General features: G+C 43.7%; 2 protein-coding genes across 2 annotated transcripts; one reads left to right on the top strand and one right to left on the bottom strand.

Moving 5' to 3' along the window:
• Positions 1-11,934: 11,934 nt before the first annotated feature.
• timm29 (translocase of inner mitochondrial membrane 29) lies at positions 11,935-14,733 on the bottom strand. The gene is made up of 3 exons (XM_021558574.2): positions 14,598-14,733; positions 14,143-14,295; positions 11,935-13,640 (listed from the first exon to the last, which is right to left on the bottom strand). The coding sequence occupies exons 2-3, from the start codon at positions 14,249-14,251 to the stop codon at positions 12,823-12,825; spliced, it is 927 nt and encodes a 308-aa protein (XP_021414249.2). The 5' UTR covers positions 14,252-14,295; positions 14,598-14,733; the 3' UTR covers positions 11,935-12,822.
• Positions 14,632-18,599, top strand: LOC110486745 (protein YIPF1). Its single transcript, XM_021558573.2, has 9 exons — positions 14,632-14,939; positions 15,283-15,348; positions 15,513-15,661; positions 15,793-15,873; positions 16,027-16,114; positions 16,315-16,431; positions 16,616-16,782; positions 17,029-17,211; positions 17,507-18,599. The coding sequence occupies exons 2-9, from the start codon at positions 15,318-15,320 to the stop codon at positions 17,594-17,596; spliced, it is 906 nt and encodes a 301-aa protein (XP_021414248.1). The 5' UTR covers positions 14,632-14,939; positions 15,283-15,317; the 3' UTR covers positions 17,597-18,599.
• Positions 18,600-19,000: the final 401 nt, after the last annotated feature.

Genomic DNA, 19,000 nt, shown 5'->3' on the forward strand with positions numbered 1-19,000 from the left:
ATGGTTGGAAGGAGTAGAGGTGGAGGAAGGGAGGGAGGCTGTCTGGGCAGGGGGGTGTTGATCGATTCCAGGCTTGGCGTTTCCAGACAGGCTGAATGGTCAGAGGTCACCTGGTCTCATTTCCTATGAAAGAGAGGTTGTGTGTGTCTGTCTGGTTTGGCCATGCGTGTGTTTGTCTGTCTGCTCCCGCACTCCTCCTGCATGGGGCTGGGCTGGCTGCTCACATAACAAGATCACATGGACATACCGTCAGCAACAAACATCTAAATAGATACTAACACCCATGCACACCCCCACTTACACACACAACTGTATCCTACACACTTATTAAAACCCACGTTATACATGTATAATTACCCACGGACATAAACATATACATATATCCAAAACATCTAGGCTATTTATATATTTGCACACATAAACAAACACACATGCACGTATATATTGGTAGGCTACATATATACAGGGCTTGAAGTAAAATGTTTTAGCCACTTGTCTAACACACACATTTATTGTACTATCCTTGTGGGGACCAAACAATTGATTCCCATTCAAAATCCTATGTTCCCTAATCCCTCATTCTAAACGTAACCCCTAACCCTATTTCTAGCCCTAATCTTAACCTTAACCTTAAACCTAACCCCTAAACCTAAAAAAACATTTTTCTTGTGGGGACTGGCCAAATGTCTGAATTGTACTTGTTTAACTATCCTTGTGAAGGCTTCTGGTCCCAGACTTCTGGTCCCCACAAGGATAGGAAAACAAAACCACACAAATTGCAGACAGAGAGAGCATGCTAATTGCACCCACACAGACAGTGATGGAGTGGGGACACTTAACACTCCACTGTTAGCACACCTCTCTGCTAACAACAACCAAAATAAACATTTAGCATTGACCCTCACACGCAAACACACATGCACTTACGTACGCTCAAGTCCACACACACACAGAGCGAAGGGGGAGCGAGGGTTTTACTCTGTCTCTGTCTGATATTGCTGAACTGCTATGTCAGGGTCAGTGTGTGTGTGTGTGTGTGTGTGTGTGTGTGTGTGTGTGTGTGTGTGTGTGTGTGTGTGTGTGTGTGTGTGTGTGTGTGTGTGAACCAGTCCCAATTGAAGTGAATGGCAATTGCATTAAAGTATTGATCCAGTCTGGGGCAGGTAGACACAGACTCAGTCACCCAGACGAGGGGGAAGGTCCATCACCATTCCCATTACCTCTGACATCTTCATCAATAACCCTCACAACACACACGTTAATGTATTATGCCTAACGCTCTAAAACAGACACACATTCAGTGGCATGGTTTCAATTAGTACTATCATACCGACATGGGTGAGACGACAACATGCACTGTCACCACTACTATCATATAACACTCTGAGGTGTGAATGGAAATCACTCACCACAAATAAATTCACTCGCTGGAACTCATACTATTGTGAAAATGTTCTCCATACATGCACGACTACAATTAAAACACTAGCCATGCAAGCCTCCGTTAAATAGCCCCCAGTAGCTGCATCATGCATTAATGTCCAAGCACACAAACAGCCCTTGACACATTTGTCACATCATATTTATGTCTGGTTGTAAGAAACTCTTCCATAGGATGACAATGCACTCAGATGTTATATCCAGATCTATGAAAGTGCTATGTCCTTCCTTACAACATGAAGATATACTTTATATACAACATTACAAGCAGGATATAAAAATAGTAAATGACTGTAATGATTTAAGATAGATTGCAGGTAGAATGCACTTACCCTCTGTCCTCCTGTGTCCAGCCCCGACACATGCAGCCAGACACTCTGTCTCTCTCTCTTCCTCTCTGCCCCCTCCGTACGCCAAGCCCCGTTTCTCTCCCTCGCCCCGCATTCCTCTATCTCTGTCTATCCCTTCCTTTACCCCCTCTTCTTTACATCCTCTATTCTCCCCGTTTGCAAACTCTGCCCTCTCTTTCTCTCTCTCTATTCTCACTCATCCGTCTCCTTCACCCCCCCCCCCCAGTGCCTCTCCCTGTTTTGTATTTTCTTCCTTCCCCTCCCCGGTCTCTTTCTCTCTCCTTCTTCACCTCTCCAATGTCTTCTTCCTGCTGCTGTAAACTTAACTGCAGACTGTCTGGTGTTTCTGTGCCTATGTGTGTGTGTGAGAGAGAGAGAGCGAGAGAGTGAGAGAGAGAGAGAGAGAGAGAGAGAGAGAGAGAGAGAGAGAGAGAGAGAGAGAGAGAGAGAGAGAGAGAGAGAGAGAGAGAGAGAGAGAGAGAGAGAGAGAGAGAGTGAGAGAGAGAGGGAGAGAGAGAGAGAGAGGGAAGTGCAAACCAGGACATGCAGCCTGTGTCAGTTTGAATGAATATTGTGTACGCTCTGCTTCTCCCTATTCCCCCTCTCCCCCTCCTCCACCCTGTCTCTCTCTTCCTCTAGTGTGTGCTTGCATACTCTCTCTCCCACCTTCAAAAATGTTCACACTCCATTTATATTTATACACATGCCACCCTTAATCCCTGTCATTCCACTATCTTTATTCTTTCTTTCTTTCTCTTGCACACACGCACACACACACACTGTATTTATTAACCCCCTTTGTATAATCTTTGTATAATACTATTATATAAATGTCACAATCTGACCCTTATTTGCGTTGTTTGTTTCTATGTTTTGTTTGGTCAGGGTGTGATATGAGTGGGCATTCTATGTTGCATGTCTAGTTAGTCTGTTTCTATGTGTTTTGGCCTGATATGGTTCTCAATCAGTGGCAGGTGTTTGTCGTTGTCTCGGATTGGGAACCATATTTAGGTAGCCTGTTTTGTATTGTGGTTGGTGGGTTATTGTCTATGTGATGTTGCATGTTTGCAATCAGTGTTGATAGCGGTCACGTTCATTTTGTTATTTTGTTTGTTTAGTGTGCTTCGTGTTGTTTTTTTTTCGTCATTCATTAAAAGTATGTATTGACACCACGCTGCGCTTTGGTCTCCTCACTACGACAATCGTGACAGTAAATGCTGCTCTATTCCCAGTCTTTTGTAACTGAAAGACTATAGACTCACAGGCATGTCATTATTTATTGGGAGATATTTGGAGCTATGATGTTTCCTTTTGTAGTCGTACTACTTTGATAAAGAAACTAAAACAAATCTAAATTTAGCCATGTGCCAAAAAATGGCAAGTGAAACAAATACTGTTACTTGTGTTTTGTATCTTCCATAGAGTTTGGATGGATGCATTGGTTCAAATTTTATGAATGTAATTTGCATGAAATAAAACTAACCAAAGCCGAACACAAATAAAAAATAAGCTTGCTGTTTGTGGGATAAACCTAAAAACAGAACAATTCCCCCGCGTTATTGATAAACCTAAAAACAGAACAATTCCCCTGCGTTATTGATAAACCTAAAAACAGAACAATTCCCCTGCGTTATTGATAAACCTAAAAACAGAACAATTCCCCCGCGTTATTGATAAACCTAAAAACAGAACAATTCCCCCGCGTTATTGATAAACCTCTCCTCCAATATCATTGTTCCTCTACTCTTCTTGCTCTCTACCCCTCTCTCCATCATCTGCTCTCCTTCCTTAGTTACATATTGATTAGTTTGTGTGTATGGGGCTGGTGCTGCTGTGGTCATTGAGGTCAACATGGTGGCCAGACAACCCCCTCCCTCTCTCTTCCTCTCTCTTCATGCAGAAGCCAGGCATGCATATTGCAATCAGCTATAGAATTATGTGAAAAAGACATGGGACAACAATGCCAACATTCTCCGGAGACTATTCCTGTACTGGTGAGTGGAACTGGATAAGAGCTTTTTCTTGTTCCAGTGTCTCTCAACCTTGGGCCATGCGGGACCGGACATGATATTGCTGTTCCTTCTTTGTGGACCACTTACATTGCAACAAACACTTGAGAGTTCACTAAATCTGTATAAGATAACAATCTGGCAAACCAAAAGAGCAGCAGAGGAACATCGCTTTAGTCTATGACATCATGGTCGTCCTCTCCCGATCCATGTATAGAATATGAGGCTGAATATCCTGTACGTCTGGTCCTGTCCTAATCCTATAGACCTGCAACTTGGACTGAGGGGTCGGCGTAACATAGTAAATGAAAATCCGGGCCACTGAAATTAGTATGATATGTTATGTTTGGTATTGTCACGGTTCCCTCCGGGAACTTTCATTACGCACAACTGTCCCCTATACCCACTGATTAGTACTTGTATAAGTGTGCCCTTTGGTTCCCATTGGGCTGTCGATTATTGTTATAATGTCCATTGGTGCGTGTGAGTACCTGTGCTGTGTGTTTTGGCCTTCATGCCATTGTGGATTGCGCAGATGATTACGGGTCGTATCCAGTGTGTTAATCATTGTGTGCGTGTGTCATTTATTAGAGGTACTCCTCTCTCTTTTGTTTGGGTTTCTACCCTGTGTTTTTATTCCGTGTTTGTTTGGTCTTCGTCCCCGTGCCTTTACATGGTACGCCATAATTTGGGGCTTAATAAAAAACCTTATTACGCGTTCCTGTCTCTGTCTCCCGAATCATTTATGCCAACGTGACAGGTATGGTATGTATTAATTTGTGAATGTCCATCATCCATTTTGTATGATATGTTACAAATGACAATTTGTATAATATGTTATGAATTAAAATTAATATGACAAACCCAAAATGGTTTTCTCAAGTAGATTATTAAGAAAGGATCATCCTTTGTTAAAATGGCCTTTTTGCCTTTATACAGATTACAACTTCTCATTTCCTACTAATTGAAAATGAAATTGTGTTTAAAATATCGCCCTTTCTTAAACAAGCTGTCACGCCCTGACCTTAGAGCTTTTTATGTCTCTATTTTGGGTTTGGTCAGGGTGTGATTTGGGTGGGCATTATATGTTCTATTTTCTATGTTTTTGTATTTCTTTGTTTTGGCCGGGTATGGTTCTCAATCAGGGACAGTTGTCTATCGTTGTCTCTGATTGGGAACAATACTTAGGTAGCTTTTTCCCCACAGGGTTTTTGTGGGTAGTTATTTTCTGTTTAGTGTTTTGCACCTTTCAGGACTGTTTCAGTGATTCCCTTTGTTATTTTGTTGTTAGTGTTCAGTTTTAATAAAGTAAGCATGAACACTTACCACGCTGCGCTTTGGTCCGATGTTTCCTCGTCTTCCGACAACGAATACCGTTACACAAGCCATACAATTTCAGTTTTATCCTCCAGAAAAGAGAGAACTAATATTACAACAAATGTTATGATTAAATTAAAATATACTGATTAATAAAAAAACATTCTTTATGGAAAAAAATGTTTAAATATGGTATTATATTTGTTCATGTTATAAATAGAAACGGAGGAGTTGTCACATTCCCATACATTTTCGATAACTGCATATCTGTTCAATCCAAACTTACAACCAATTGATTGCAGCACTACCACAAAACTGGAGGAGGCAAGTGGAAAACTTAGAAGGAACTTGTTTGCCTGCCATATATTAAAGATACAAATTGGCTGAAAGGAACTGGCATAAATAGAATACTAGACCAGTTTCATCTGAGGACAAATGTTGACAGCTGCGCCATACAGGGTGCAACATAAATAGGAGGAACTTTTGTACCAATTCCATGGCATATGGTTTATGAACTGGTACAAAAAACTACACTTGATTCAACACTTAGTTTTTCAATTTAAATTATTATATAAAATTATTGCCACCAATAGATTGCTATATACAGTGGGGCAAAAAAGTATTTAGTCAGCCACTGTGCAAGTTCTCCCACTTAAAGATGAGAGAGGCCTGTAATTTTCATCATAGGTACACTTCAACTATGACAGACAAAATGAGAAGAAAAAAAAATCAAAAAAAATCACATTGTAGGATTTTTAACGAATTTCTTTGCAAATTATGGTGGAAAATAAGTATTTGGTCAATAGTAATTTCAATAATGGTCAATAATAATTTCTGTAAGTCTTCACAAGGTTTTCACACACTGTTGCTGGTATTTTGGCCCATTCCTCCATGCAGATCTCCTCTAGAGCAGTGATGTTTTGGGGCTGTTGCTGGGCAACAGACTTTCAACTCCCTCCAAAGATTTTCTATGGGGTTGAGATCTAGAGACTGGCTAGGCCACTCCAGGACCTTGAAATGCTTCTTACGAAGCCACTCCTTCGTTGCCCGGGCGGTGTGTTTGGGATCATTGTCATGCTGAAAGACCCAGCCACGTTTCATCTTCAATGCCCTTGCTGATGGAAGGAGGTTTTCACTCAAAATCTCACGATACATGGCCCCATTCATTCTTCCCTTTACACAGATCAGTCGTCCTGGTCCCTTTGCTGAAAAACAGCCCCAAAGCATGAGGTTTCCACCCCCATGCTTCACAGTAGGTATGGTGTTCTTTGGATGCAACTCAGCATTCTTTGTCCTCCAAACATGACGAGTTGAGTTTTTACCAAAAAGTTATATTTTGGTTTCATCTGACCATATGACATGCTCTCTAGCAAACTTCAGACGGGCCTGGACATGTACTGGCTTAAGCAGGGGGACACGTCTGGCACTGCAGGATTTGAGTCCCTGGCGGCGTAGTGTGTTACTGATGGTAGGCTTTGTTACTTAGGTCCCAGCTCTCTACAGGTCATTCACTAGGTCCCCCCGTGTGGTTCTGGGATTTTTGCTCACCGTTCTTGTGATCATTTTGACCCCACGGGGTGAGATCTTGCGTGGAGCCCCAGATCGAGGGAGATTATCAGTGGTCTTGTATGTCTTCCATTACCTAATAATTGCTCCCACAGTTGATTTCTTCAAACCAAGCTGCTTACCTATTGCAGATTCAGTCTTCCCAGCTTGGTGCAGGTCTACAATTTTGTTTCTGGTGTCCTTTGACAGCTCTTTGGTCTTGGCCATAGTGGAGATTGGAGTGTGACTGTTTGAGGTTGTGGACAGGTGTCTTTTATACTGATAACAAGTTCAAACAGGTGCTATTAATACAGGTAACGAGTGGAGGACAGAGGAGCCTCTTAAAGAAGAAGTTACTGGTCTGTGAGAGCCAGACATTTTGCTTGTTTGTAGGTGACCAAATACTTATTTTCCACCATAATTTGCAAATAAATTCATAAAGAATCCTACAATGTGATTTTCTGAATTTTCTTTTCCTCACTTTGTCTGTCATAGTTGAAGTGTACCTATGATGAAAATTACAGGCCTCTCTCATCTTTTTAAGTGGGAGAACTTGCACAATTGGTGGTTGACTAAATACTTTTTTGCCCCACTGTATATGGGGCATACAACAATCTCAGCTCTGTAGATTTTGCTGCGAAGAGACAGAATCAATAGTTAATTTATTCTGGTATTGCCACGATGTAGCTTGTTTCTGGTCACAGGTTCAGGAATGGTTAAAAAAAATCACAACATGCAATTAAAATGAACCTTACAAATAGCAATGTTGGGCGATTTGGAAAGCCATAGTCAATAAATAATATAATAATACTCATAGGAAAGGTTTTCATCTTAAGCTCACAACCTGTGGATAAAATATGATTAGAAAGGTTCAAACATTTTGTAAAACACCACAGCACAATTGAAAAATATTTGGCACATGGAAACCAAATGAGGGTGGTCTATGGTGATAGGTGGGATGGGCTGAGAGAGGCTGAGGGGTGGTCTATGGTGAGGGTTGGTATTAAAGAGCTTATGTTTGGTAATGTGTTATTGTTATGTGATTGCTTTATATAAAAGTACCATGTATGTAAAATGTGTATGTAACATGTATGTATATGTAGCCAAAAACCTGTAAAAAAATCTAAGATATTTGTCCTCCGAAGGGGGGGGGGGGGGGGGGGGTAGGGGTAAACACAATTTTAAACTCAGCTTTGAGGCAAGCAACATTGAGGCATGCATGAGAGCATCAGCTGTTCCAGGTGACTGTGTGATCACGCTCTCCGTAGCCGATGTGAGTAAGACCTTTAAACAGGTCAACATACACAAGGCTGCGGGGCCAGACGGATTACCAGGACGTGTGCTCCGGGCATATGCTGATCAACTGGCAGGTGTCTTCACTGACATTTTTAACATGTCCCTGATTAAGTCTGTAATACCCACATGTTTCAAGCAGACCACCATAGTCCCTGTCCCCAAGAACACAAAGGCAACCTGCCTAAATGACTACAGACCCGTAGCACTCACGTCCGTTGCCATGAAGTGCTTTGAAAGGTTGGTAATGGCTCACATCAACACCATTATCCCAGAAACCCTAGACCCACTCCAATTTGCATATTGCCCAAACAGATCCACAGATGATGCAATCTCTATTGCACTCCACACTGCCCTTTCCCACCTGGACAAAAGGAACACTTACGTAAGAATGCTATTCATTGACTCCAGCTAAGCGTTCAACACCATAGTACCCTCAAAGCTCATCACTAAGTTAATGATCCTGGGACTAAACACCTCCCTCTGCAACTGGATCCTGGACTTCCTGACGGGCCACCCCCAGGTGGTGAGGGTAGGTAGCAACACATCTGCCACGCTGATCCTCAACACTGGAGCTCCCCAGGGGTGTGTGCTCAGTCCCCTCCTGTACTCCCTGTTTACCCATGACTGCATGGCCAGGCTCGACTCCAACACCATTATTATGTTTGCAGACGACACAACAGTGGTAGGCACAACGACGAGACAGCCTATAGGGAGGAGGTCAGAGACCTGGCCGGGTGGTGCCAGAATAACAACCTATCCCTCAACGTAACCAAGACTAAGGAGATTATTTCGGACTACGGGAAAAGGAGGACCGAGCATGCCCGCATTCTCATCGACGGGGCTGTAATGGACAGGTGGAGAGCTTCAAGTTCCTTGGTGTCCACATCAACAGCAAACTAGAATGGTCCAAACACACCAAGACAGTCATAAAGAGGGCACGACAAAGCCTATTCCCCCTCAGGAAACTAAAAAGATTTGGCATGGGTCCTGAGATCCTCAAAAGGTTCTACAGCTGCAACATCGAGAGCAACTGGTTGCATCACTGCCTGGTATGGCAACTGCTCGGCCTCTGACCGCAAGGCACTACAGAGGGTAGTGCGTACGGCCCAGTACATCACTGGGGCTAAGCTGCCTGCCATCCAGGACTTCCACACCAGGCGGTGTCAGAGGAAGGCCCTAAAAATGGTCAAAGACCCCAGCCACCCCAGTCATAGACTGTTCTCTCTACTACCGCATGGCAAGTGGTACCGGGGTACCAAGACTAGGACAAAAAGGCTTCTCAACAGTTTGTACCCCCAAGCCATAAGACTCCTGAACAGGTAATCAAATGGCTACTCGGACTATTTGCATTGTGTGCCACCTACCACCTGCCAAACCTCTCTTTTACGCTACTGCTACTCTCTGTTCATCATATATGCAGTCACTTTAACCATATCTACATGTACATACTACCTCAATCAGACTGACTAACCGATGTCTGTATGTAGCCTCACTACTGTATATAGCCTGTCTTTTTACTGTTGTTTTATTTCTTTACCTACCTACTGTTCACCTAATACCTTTTTTGCACTATTGGTTAGAGTCTGCAAGTAAGCATTTCACTGTAAGGTTGTATTCAGCACAAGTAACAAATAAACTTTGATTTGAAGAAATGTCCTCTCACTGTCAACTGCGTTTATTTTCAGCAAACTTAACATGTGTAAATATTTGTATGAACATAACAAGATTCAACAACTGAGACATAAACTGAACAAGTTCCACAAACATGTGACATGTTACATAACATGTGACACACAACAGAAATAAACCAAAAGTAACATATCATACTAATTTGAGTGTCCCAGATGTTCCTTTACTATGTAATGTCCAGTCTATGAGACCAGCCTGATTGACCAGCAGTGGTCATCTGCTGATAGACCACACAAACTGACAATGACAACACTGACCCCTCTGGTAGAGAGAATGACCATCAGCAGTTAATGGAGGAGAGAGGGATGAGGTTGGGAGTCATGGTCGAAAGGGGGCATCGGGGAAGGATGAGAGGAGGGGAAAGGGGATTGAGAGACAGCTGGGTGGAAGGATGAGAGGAGGGGAAAGGGGATTGAGAGGGGGCTGGGTGGAAGGATGAGAGGAGGGGAAAGGGGATTGAGAGACGGCTGGGTGGAAGGATGAGAGGAGGGGAAAGGGGATTGAGAGACGGCTGGGTGGAAGGATGAGAGGAGGGGAAAGGGGATTGAGAGACAGCTGGGTGGAAGGATGAGAGGAGGGGAAAGGGGATTGAGAGACGGCTGGGTGGAAGGATGAGAGGAGGGGAAAGGGGATTGAGAGACGGCTGGGTGGAAGGATGTAAGATAATAGAGTGATGATGGATGACAGGAATTCCACACTGATTAAAACAGTTTTAGTACATTTCATGTTCCTACCCATTTATGTCTAAGAGATTGTAGACTGGTATTATCACTAACGGGATTTACTTGACCATGGAAATAGAATCTCATTCTAGTTAAGTGGACTTGACACACATAAACAGAGTGTATGAGTACCTGCATCCATCCCAAAACAAGGCTGTTTGGTTTGAATAATTTGTATTATTCATGAGCATTAGGTTTGACAAGGGGTTTTGAACCATAAAATATTAATCCTTCTACTAAGGCAGTTCTGATCCAGAACACCTGTCTCTCGTAGGTGACATTCGACCGTCCTCACCAGTGGTTTGTAAATGACAATTGTTTCACCTCTTGGCCCCTTTGGGCTCCGGAATGGCGCAGAGGTCTAAGGCACTGCATCTCAGTGCTAGAGGCGGCACTGCAGTCCCTGGTTTGAATCCAGGCTAGATCATATCCGGACATGACTGGGAGTCCCATAGGGCGGCGCACAATTGGCACAGCGTCATCTGGGTTTGGCCGGGGTAGGCCGTCATTGTAAATAAGAATGTGTTCTTAACTGACTTGCCTAGTTAAAAAAAAAGTCAGTTTCAGGTTAGTCTTTGGTTCCATCCTGGGGTTGGGTTACAAAGAATCAGGACCTCAGGGGTCGAGATCCAAAAGGGGGCCAACATCAGGGCAGGCCCTCAGTCACCTTCTGAAACGCCTACTCTGATAACTGCTGCCTTTGTTAGTGTGTATGTTTTTCTGAGTATTTGCAAGTAGCCATCATCCAGATACAATAATGTTGCTGAGCTGCTCAGAGATATCATGCACATCTGGCATGCGCTGAGTGAGATGTAGGCTGTGTATATGTCTAGACATGTTTGAGAGTCTAGTTCTGTTTGAGCATGTTTGAGAGTCTAGTTGTTTGTGTGAGAGACTATTAGTCCACCTTGACTTGTGTTGCAGACCTCAATAGCTCCCCGTCCTTGTGTGAATGGCCCCTGATCAGGATGAATGATCCTGTCCTAAAGATCAGATGGCGATCAGTAACTGGAGCCAAAGCAGGATCAGTGTCAAGACAACAGCAGGATCAATAACAGACATGAACAGAGAGAGAAGAGAGATGAAGTGAAAGAGAGAGCTAGAAGGGTATGAGAGAGATTAATCTGGAGAGGATTTTTCCACAAAATGAGTTAAGCTCCACAATGATAAGGGAGGTTGGTCAAAGGCAATATGATTAACCGAATAATTACTCTCAAACGTTAGGAAGAAAGGATGCCCATTCTATCTGCCTGAAGGGCAGCACAGCAATACACAGCTTCTATAATCCCAGGAAGAGGCGGCAGCAAAAATACTGATTGACTTACCTCAGGGAGACAAACACTCACTTCTTATGGAAGAAGTCACACACTGAGAATTAATGCTACTGTGATATTAGTCCTGAGGAGGAAAGTATTGAAAAACAGTCTGGACTGGAGGAATAAAAAATGGCTACCCGTTCCACTTAATTTGAATATCTTGGTATATTCTTCCTTGGATAGTGCCTCTGCTTGCTTTGTCTAAGATCAAATCATGGGGAGGTATTCAGAGGAAATGATCATCACAAAATTCAAATTCATTCCAATAGTACTTTAATTAGACAATAATTCATAATGAATAAATCCAGACCATTTAGAGGAGGTTTATTGTATTGTTAAAGACGTGCTCCGGAACTTTGGCGACTTCTAAATATTTTTTAAACCTCCCGCTTTGGGCTGGATGTGTCAATGTGTAGTTCATACAGGCATAATCTATGAGCACAATTACTGTTTCACCTCAATTAACCACGAAATCCCTAGTTTGAAAGCAACTGTTTTCCTGGAAGCTGTGCTTCGCCATTCTCCTACATTTTCCCCCACCTGGGCCAGCCCCCTAACAATTCTAGTTCTAGCTAATGAGCTTCAGCCCCTTACCATTTGAGTGGCAGCTAACAAGATGCACACAGCAGAGCGAGAGCAATGACATGGTGCACATGTGACGTAGTACGCCATTTCCGGGGACCACTTTTAGCTCGTGAGCTCTACTTTCAGAACTACTGGCTAAAATGAATTCAAAAGTGCCAGAGAATATCAAGTTATTTGAAGTTTGTAGTGGCTGTTTAGAGAATCTCGGTTGCTGACCATGGCATCAATTATCACATCTCAGTATAGAGCACTACATACCAAATCAGTATCATTAATAAACTGTTAACAGTAATATATTCTATAAAGGAGACCCTTTAACATCATGTCATGTGTAGCTATAGTCCAGAGTGTTAATAGGCTTGGGCGCTATATAACACGTTAAACAGTGCGGAAGGTACTCTTATACACACATATCATCTTGTCAACATCCAATAAATATGTCCTTTTAGAGATTCTTGTTCAGCCATCTCATTATGTGTCCAGCAGTCATTGTCCTGCTAGTGTGAGTCCATTGGTCCATGACACATTAGGCCTTTGCTTGAGCTTGTGTCTGCTACTCCTGTGTCTCCGTCTCTGTCAGCGTCAGCTCCTGTGGTTCTGGGTCAGGTAGCTCCTGTGGTTCTGGGTCAGGTAGCTCCTGTGGTTCTGGGTCAGCTATCTCCTGTGGTTGAGCTACAATGCCTGTCTTTATTTTTATTGTTTCTACAAGATCTAAACTGTCCATCTTTATCTGTTCTACAATGCCCCCCTCCTCCTCTACGGCTGCCGATGCCTTTTCCTTCTCCTCATTCTCCTCCGTCTTCAGAGGCATCCATGACTCTTTGTGCAGCCTCTCGTTATTCTCCACCCCCTGGACACCAGGGGGCACTGTGGCGGCCATAGCAGGCGGCAGGTGCTTGAACTCTTCATCGTTCACATCATAGTCCTTCATCTTATGGTCCAGGATCCACCAGCGACCCGCGAAGCCAACGTCCAGTACCCGCGTGTGGAGCTCCCTCCAGGGGATAGAGAGGTTGGAGCACTGGGCCTCGTAAAGACTGGCGTCCGGGTTGTAATCGGCGAAGTAGGTGAGTGAGACCACTCCCAGGCTGAGGTGACGTAACCTTCCCTCGTTACGAAGCTTCGTCAGCTTCTGCACGTGCCCATCCGATGTTCCACTGCGTATCCACGGCGTCAGGAGCCCGAGCTGATTGGCTGTATCCAGGACGGTGGTCTCGAAAGAGGCGTCGTCGGGGTTTGTGTAGATGCAGGTGCCGGCTCCACCCAGAAGGCTCAGGTAGATGGAAGCTTTGATTGGCCTCTCCCACGCGCCCACCACAATCTCACGACACGCCTCCTTGTAGTCTCTGGACATGCCGCTAAACCACACACCTGATTGAGAGGGGAGAGAATTGTGAGAAAAAGACAGACAGCATTCACACGAGATAAGATAGATGAAAACAATGGCAAAACAGACTAACACAATATCCCTAGACATGGTAGTGAGGCATGCACACAATTATAATGTTTTGTGTGCCAACACTGTATTGTATTGTATTGCATCTCCAAGCTGACAGGGATTGTCTCAGAGAGAGGTCACAGCAATAACTTCAGTCACATGCCTTCCTCCACCCTGTGATTGCAAGCAGGGGCAACTGTAAAGGATCAAAAGCTAACAATGCCTTTACATAGACGTGTATGAAGTACATTTTCAAATCTAACTTGTGTAAAAACCACAACGTGATACAGTTTGTTTGAAGCTAATGTCACATAATCTGATAACCCCATGAATGACTTTGGCAAGACAGTTAAGCAAGAAAGATCATGCGTTCGTTCAGGTTCGTAAAGGCGTGGTGGGCTAACACGGCAACCAAGAGATAGATCGATTTCTTACCCAATTTGCTATTTTTCAACCTCTTCCATCGGGTGCCATTGACGGGTGCTGCTCCTGCTTCTGCTATAGAGGTGGAGCACCATCTCCTGAGCACCCACGAGGCAGCCATGTTCGTCAGACAGAAGCCGATCGTTCCGGAAGTTCACATTCGGACTGGCTCGGATCGGAAAAACACAGCGGACCGGAAAATTTAATTTCCAATGGGATTTTTTTTAAACATTTTTATTGAGACAAAATGGCATGTCAGTGAAAAGTTGTATTATTATTTTTTTTCCCGTAAAAAAACTAATATCTAATATCCAGTTCTGCTTAAAAATAATGTTATTAAATCCCTGTAATATCATTAGAAACTAATAAATATAATGTAAGTACAAATGTTTTTTCGTTTTTTTACATTCGGGTAACATCCCTATTACAAAGAAAACACATTTGGCACATTTATCTTCCGTCTGTACCTGGTCACGTGAACACGATGATCCGTCTTGAGCCAACACAGGATGGTTGTGTACATAAGGTGACGTGGAACAGGCGAGTGATAATGTGAATTTAGTGCACCGTGGTTGAAATTAACACCATTAGCTAGCTAGTTTATTCAGACATCCAACGCAGTACACGTTTAAAAAAAGATTTAACTATGTGCTGCTGTTGTTAGGTGAGTTGCTATTGAGATATAAAGCGAGAAAACAGTGCTAGCTCGACAGCTGTCAGGCTAGCGAGGTGGTCGTGTCAGCACTGCTAACATAGCTGACTGGCTCGCATTGCGGATAAAACACAACAGAACCTCCTGCAACAAACAGGTAAATATGGGATCACGACGGCCAACGTATGACTGACTATAAATCTGAAGCTAGCTAGCTAGAGTTACAGTAAACTATAGGCATAAACATGACACACAGACTGCTTGCCTGCCAAACAGATCAACACAATCTGTCATTTGTCAGATTAAAAAATTGCACCTGCATATTCGATGTCGCATGCCTACACATGATGCTGTTACGTATGCTTTAGAAGGCAGCCAACAAAGAGAACATCTTGTCCATATGTAGCAAAAGCTAGCAGGCTACCCTATCCGGGAGAAGAACAGACTGTTGCCATACGTCCGACTCTACAGTTCTGAGTACATTTCTCATCTCCTTCCAGGTCTTGCATGAGGTGGTCATCTTTCCAGAGTTACCATGGCGAGTCCAGATGATCTGAAGTTCCAAGGTGAGGCGCATGGAGTGGCTCCCATCCTCCTCTCTGTTTATCCCCTTTCACCTCATCTTCACTTCTCACCTTGTCTCTTCATCTCTCACTGCCACTGTCCCGCACCTCCTCTCTCGGTCCCTCCTTCATTCCCTCACTCTAACCTCCTCTGTCTTCTCCTCTAGAGTTTGAGGAGGCCACTGACCTGCTGTTAGCAGACCCTGGGGCCTCCACCCTCAGTATGTCTGGCTCCAGCAGTACGTTCCCGGCCGGTGCCACTGGGGACATCAAACTGGACATGTCCGATGATGAGGGACAGGAGGAGAGTTCAGAGGTCAGGACAATGAATGAGTCCAATCACATCGCTCCATTGATAATCTGAAATTTTGCTTTTGTAATGATGTTTGCACAAACAGCCAAAAACCAAGCAATATGGGGATAACTGATTGACATTACTGTTTACAGCTCCTAAGAGGGGAGAAACAAACTAGCGGTTTCTGGACCTTTGAGTACTACCAGTCATTCTTCAATGTGGATACAATGCAGGTACAATATGCTTGAAATAACAGTTTAATCTGCACTCATGAGGCTGGCCTATATGTTGCTGTTTAACATCTGCCATATAGAAACGGTAAATGTAGTGGTGTTAGTTGCTGTACAATGTCCATTGGTTGACTGACTTCCTGTCATGGGATGCAGGTGCTGGACAGGGTCAAGGGGTCGGTGATGCCTTTACCAGGACGGCACTTTATCAAACATACCCTCCAGTCGAGTCCGGATTTATATGGTAATGGGACACAAATCGCCACTATAGCGTAGATCAAATTGTTCCTAGATAGTTAGATCTGAATTAGAATGGACCGTAGAATGTTAACTTTTATTGCCGTAAAACTGGACGACAGTTTGCCAAACTCTGCATATCTTAGGTTGTAATGTGAACCACCTCTACCCAGACTAACCTTACCTCCTGGTTCCCCGTATGTCCAGGTCCCTTCTGGATCTGCGTGACGCTGGTGTTCTCTCTGGCCATCAGTGGAAACCTGTCCACCTTCCTGAACTCTCTGGGGAGCCCCCATTACCACTACAGACCCCAGTTCCACAGAGGTATGGTACCTGGGGGTTACAGCTTGGCTCCTTATCAATGGTTTCATGTGAGATTTGCTATGTAAACAAAGGGGATTGTTGACTGTTTTATCTTTACTTTTCAGCACAGAGGCCTTTTTCAAGACCATGTTATATTACATGCAATAGCAGTGTTGATGTTGATTGCTTTTTCTCACTCCCTCAGTGACAATAGCTGCAGTAGTGATCTTCCTGTATGCCTGGCTGGTGCCCCTGGGTGTATGGGGTTTCCTGACCTGGAGGCAGAGGGAGGAGCGGCAGCAGAGTGGTTACTCCTTCCTGGAGACAGTGTGTGTCTACGGCTACTCCCTCTTCATCTACATCCCCACCTCAGTGAGTCAGCAGACACACTAGTGAATGTCTGGGTTGTATTCAGCTAGCAAAACTTACTAATCTCCTAGCTAAATGTTTTGCAATGGAAAATGAAGTTCAGGTGGTACCTACTTTACGGTTTCATAGTTTTCTTTCGTTTTTGTGCCTAGTGAATATGACCCTTTCCTTTATAGTATATTTCTATCTGATTGGGACCCAATCCGAACATTTTATTCTCAAGTAACAAACCAATCACCTCCCTCTCAGGTGTTGTGGATCTTACCATTCGAATGGCTCCGATGGCTCCTCATCCTGGTCGCCATGGTGATCTCTGGGTCGGTCCTGGTGCTCACCTTCTGGCCTGTCGTCCGCGACGACACCAAGGTGACTGCTTTTGCCACTGTGGCAACAATCGTCGTTCTCCATGCGCTGCTATCAATTGGCTGCAAGGTAAGAGCCCACTATAAGAGTGCTATGGGCAATAGTTACCTAGCCCCATCCTCCTAGGCCCTGTTCAAATAATTTGAAGAAGAATGGCAGTGATCACGGTCTGACATTTGTATAGAAATTAGTCCTCATTTTACTTAAACAAAAAATGTTTGAGCCAGGCCCTAATCATAATGTAAATGGGAATGTCTCATCTCCAACACCCTACTTCAGTCTATGGCTAGCTATAAACCTCACGTCCCTCATTCTTCGTTAAGTTTCTAACCCTTTACACATGTCCCTCTATGCTATCTTTCAGATGTATTTCTTCCAGACAGCGACTCACACACCAGTTCCTACACTCGCACCCAACCACACAGCAGCAGTATTGACCAACAAGACCCACTGACCAAGAGGAACCAGAGGGAGGGAGATGTGTCAATGTTTGAGACCACTGGGGAATCTGAAAGGACTAGATAAAAGGTTTAGGCGCCTGCATACTCTGATGCTCTAACCAATAATAAGGATAGAGGACTGACAAGTGGTCAGAAAGGTACCCATAACGTTGTGTTGGAGGTTCTGGATATGTGAGATATCCTACTCTAGTACATTATGGACTTAACTGGATCAGCAGCCCATTAAAGTACTGTGTAATTGACTACAAATGTTATTACAAAGAGAAGGGACAAGGATAGAGGCCTATGAGTATAAACAAGTTATGGGTTATGAGGATTGCATTGGGGGGAAATGTTTTGCTTCTGCTGCAGAAATGATTCCGCACTTGTATATTGTAATAAATCAATATTTATCATGGAGAAGGTGGGTGTACCTCAATAGTCGGGAGACTTCCTCTTATCTAATTTTATCTGCACTAAAAAACATAGGAAAGGAGGAAGCATGAGATCTGCTCTAACCAGCTCAGTTCTGTCAGTGCAGATAGATACAAGGAAAGGAATTATTTTTTAGACTTGAAATCCTCAGCTGCAGTCTGATCTTGAGATGAACCTATTGAAGGGAAATGCTGTATGAATGTTTAACTAATGTACTAATACAGGGGTGGCCAACCTTACCCATAAAGGTGCATGCTTTTGTTCCAGCCAAGCAAAAACACCTGATTCTACCATCAGACGAGTTGGATCAACAGGTATGTTACAGCTTGGCTGGAACCAAGGCCTACTACACCCACACCAGCCCTCTGTGGGTGAGGTTGTATACCTCAGAGAAAAAAAAGGGTTGTTCTAGAACTCAAACTACTCCTATGACCTGGAACGTGTAGTACTGTGCTGACTAATGTATCCAGACCACTTTTTCTTTTTGTAGATAGACTTGTAAATTAAGGAAAGGGTTTGTCAGTGTATTTATTTATTCTTTGTTCACACTTCTGGGTTTGTGATTAAACTGTCATTTCAGTCAATTGTTTCGTCTTCTTGGTGTTGAGGGCAGGGGTCTAACGCTGGTCCTGGAGTGCTGTCTTGGCAGGCTTTTGTTCCAGCCCAGCACTACCACATCTGATTTAAATGAATATTAGTTTAATTAGTTGGTAGGTATTGGGCTGGGACAAAGGCTGCGAAATATCCACCATCTACATGAAGTATAGAGATCCCAGGTATGCAGCATTTGTTCCAGCCCTCAGCTTACTATACTTTGAAAACATGTATTCTTGTTTGTCCTGAAGCCTCAGGGGCTAGGCTCAGCAATGATCCCTGAGATTTGAGGTGTGTGCGCTTGGAGAACACACATTTACAGCTATATTCCTTGGGCACATCAATGTCTGCTGACCATGTAGGCTCAAGATGACGTTATAAAATCAGAT

The sequence above is a fragment of the Oncorhynchus mykiss genome, chromosome 13 (genome assembly GCF_013265735.2).
Source record: "Oncorhynchus mykiss isolate Arlee chromosome 13, USDA_OmykA_1.1, whole genome shotgun sequence".
NCBI lineage: Eukaryota > Metazoa > Chordata > Actinopteri > Salmoniformes > Salmonidae > Oncorhynchus > Oncorhynchus mykiss.

What these genes read in the sequence shown, in the direction of transcription:
- LOC110486745 (XM_021558573.2), top strand. Translation starts at nt 15,318, where the DNA reads ATGGCGAGTCCAGATGATCTGAAGTTCCAAG. An exon ending in CAGACCCCAGTTCCACAGAG is followed by an intron (nt 16,432 to 16,615) that starts GTATGGTACCTG and finishes TCACTCCCTCAG; the next exon opens with TGACAATAGCTGCAGTAGTG. An exon ending in TGCTATCAATTGGCTGCAAG is followed by an intron (nt 17,212 to 17,506) that starts GTAAGAGCCCAC and finishes GCTATCTTTCAG; the next exon opens with ATGTATTTCTTCCAGACAGC.
- timm29 (XM_021558574.2), bottom strand. Translation starts at nt 14,251, where the DNA reads ATGGCTGCCTCGTGGGTGCTCAGGAGATGGTGCTCCACCTCTATAGCA. An exon ending in GTTGAAAAATAGCAAATTGG is followed by an intron (nt 13,641 to 14,142) that starts GTAAGAAATCGA and finishes CCTCTCAATCAG; the next exon opens with GTGTGTGGTTTAGCGGCATG.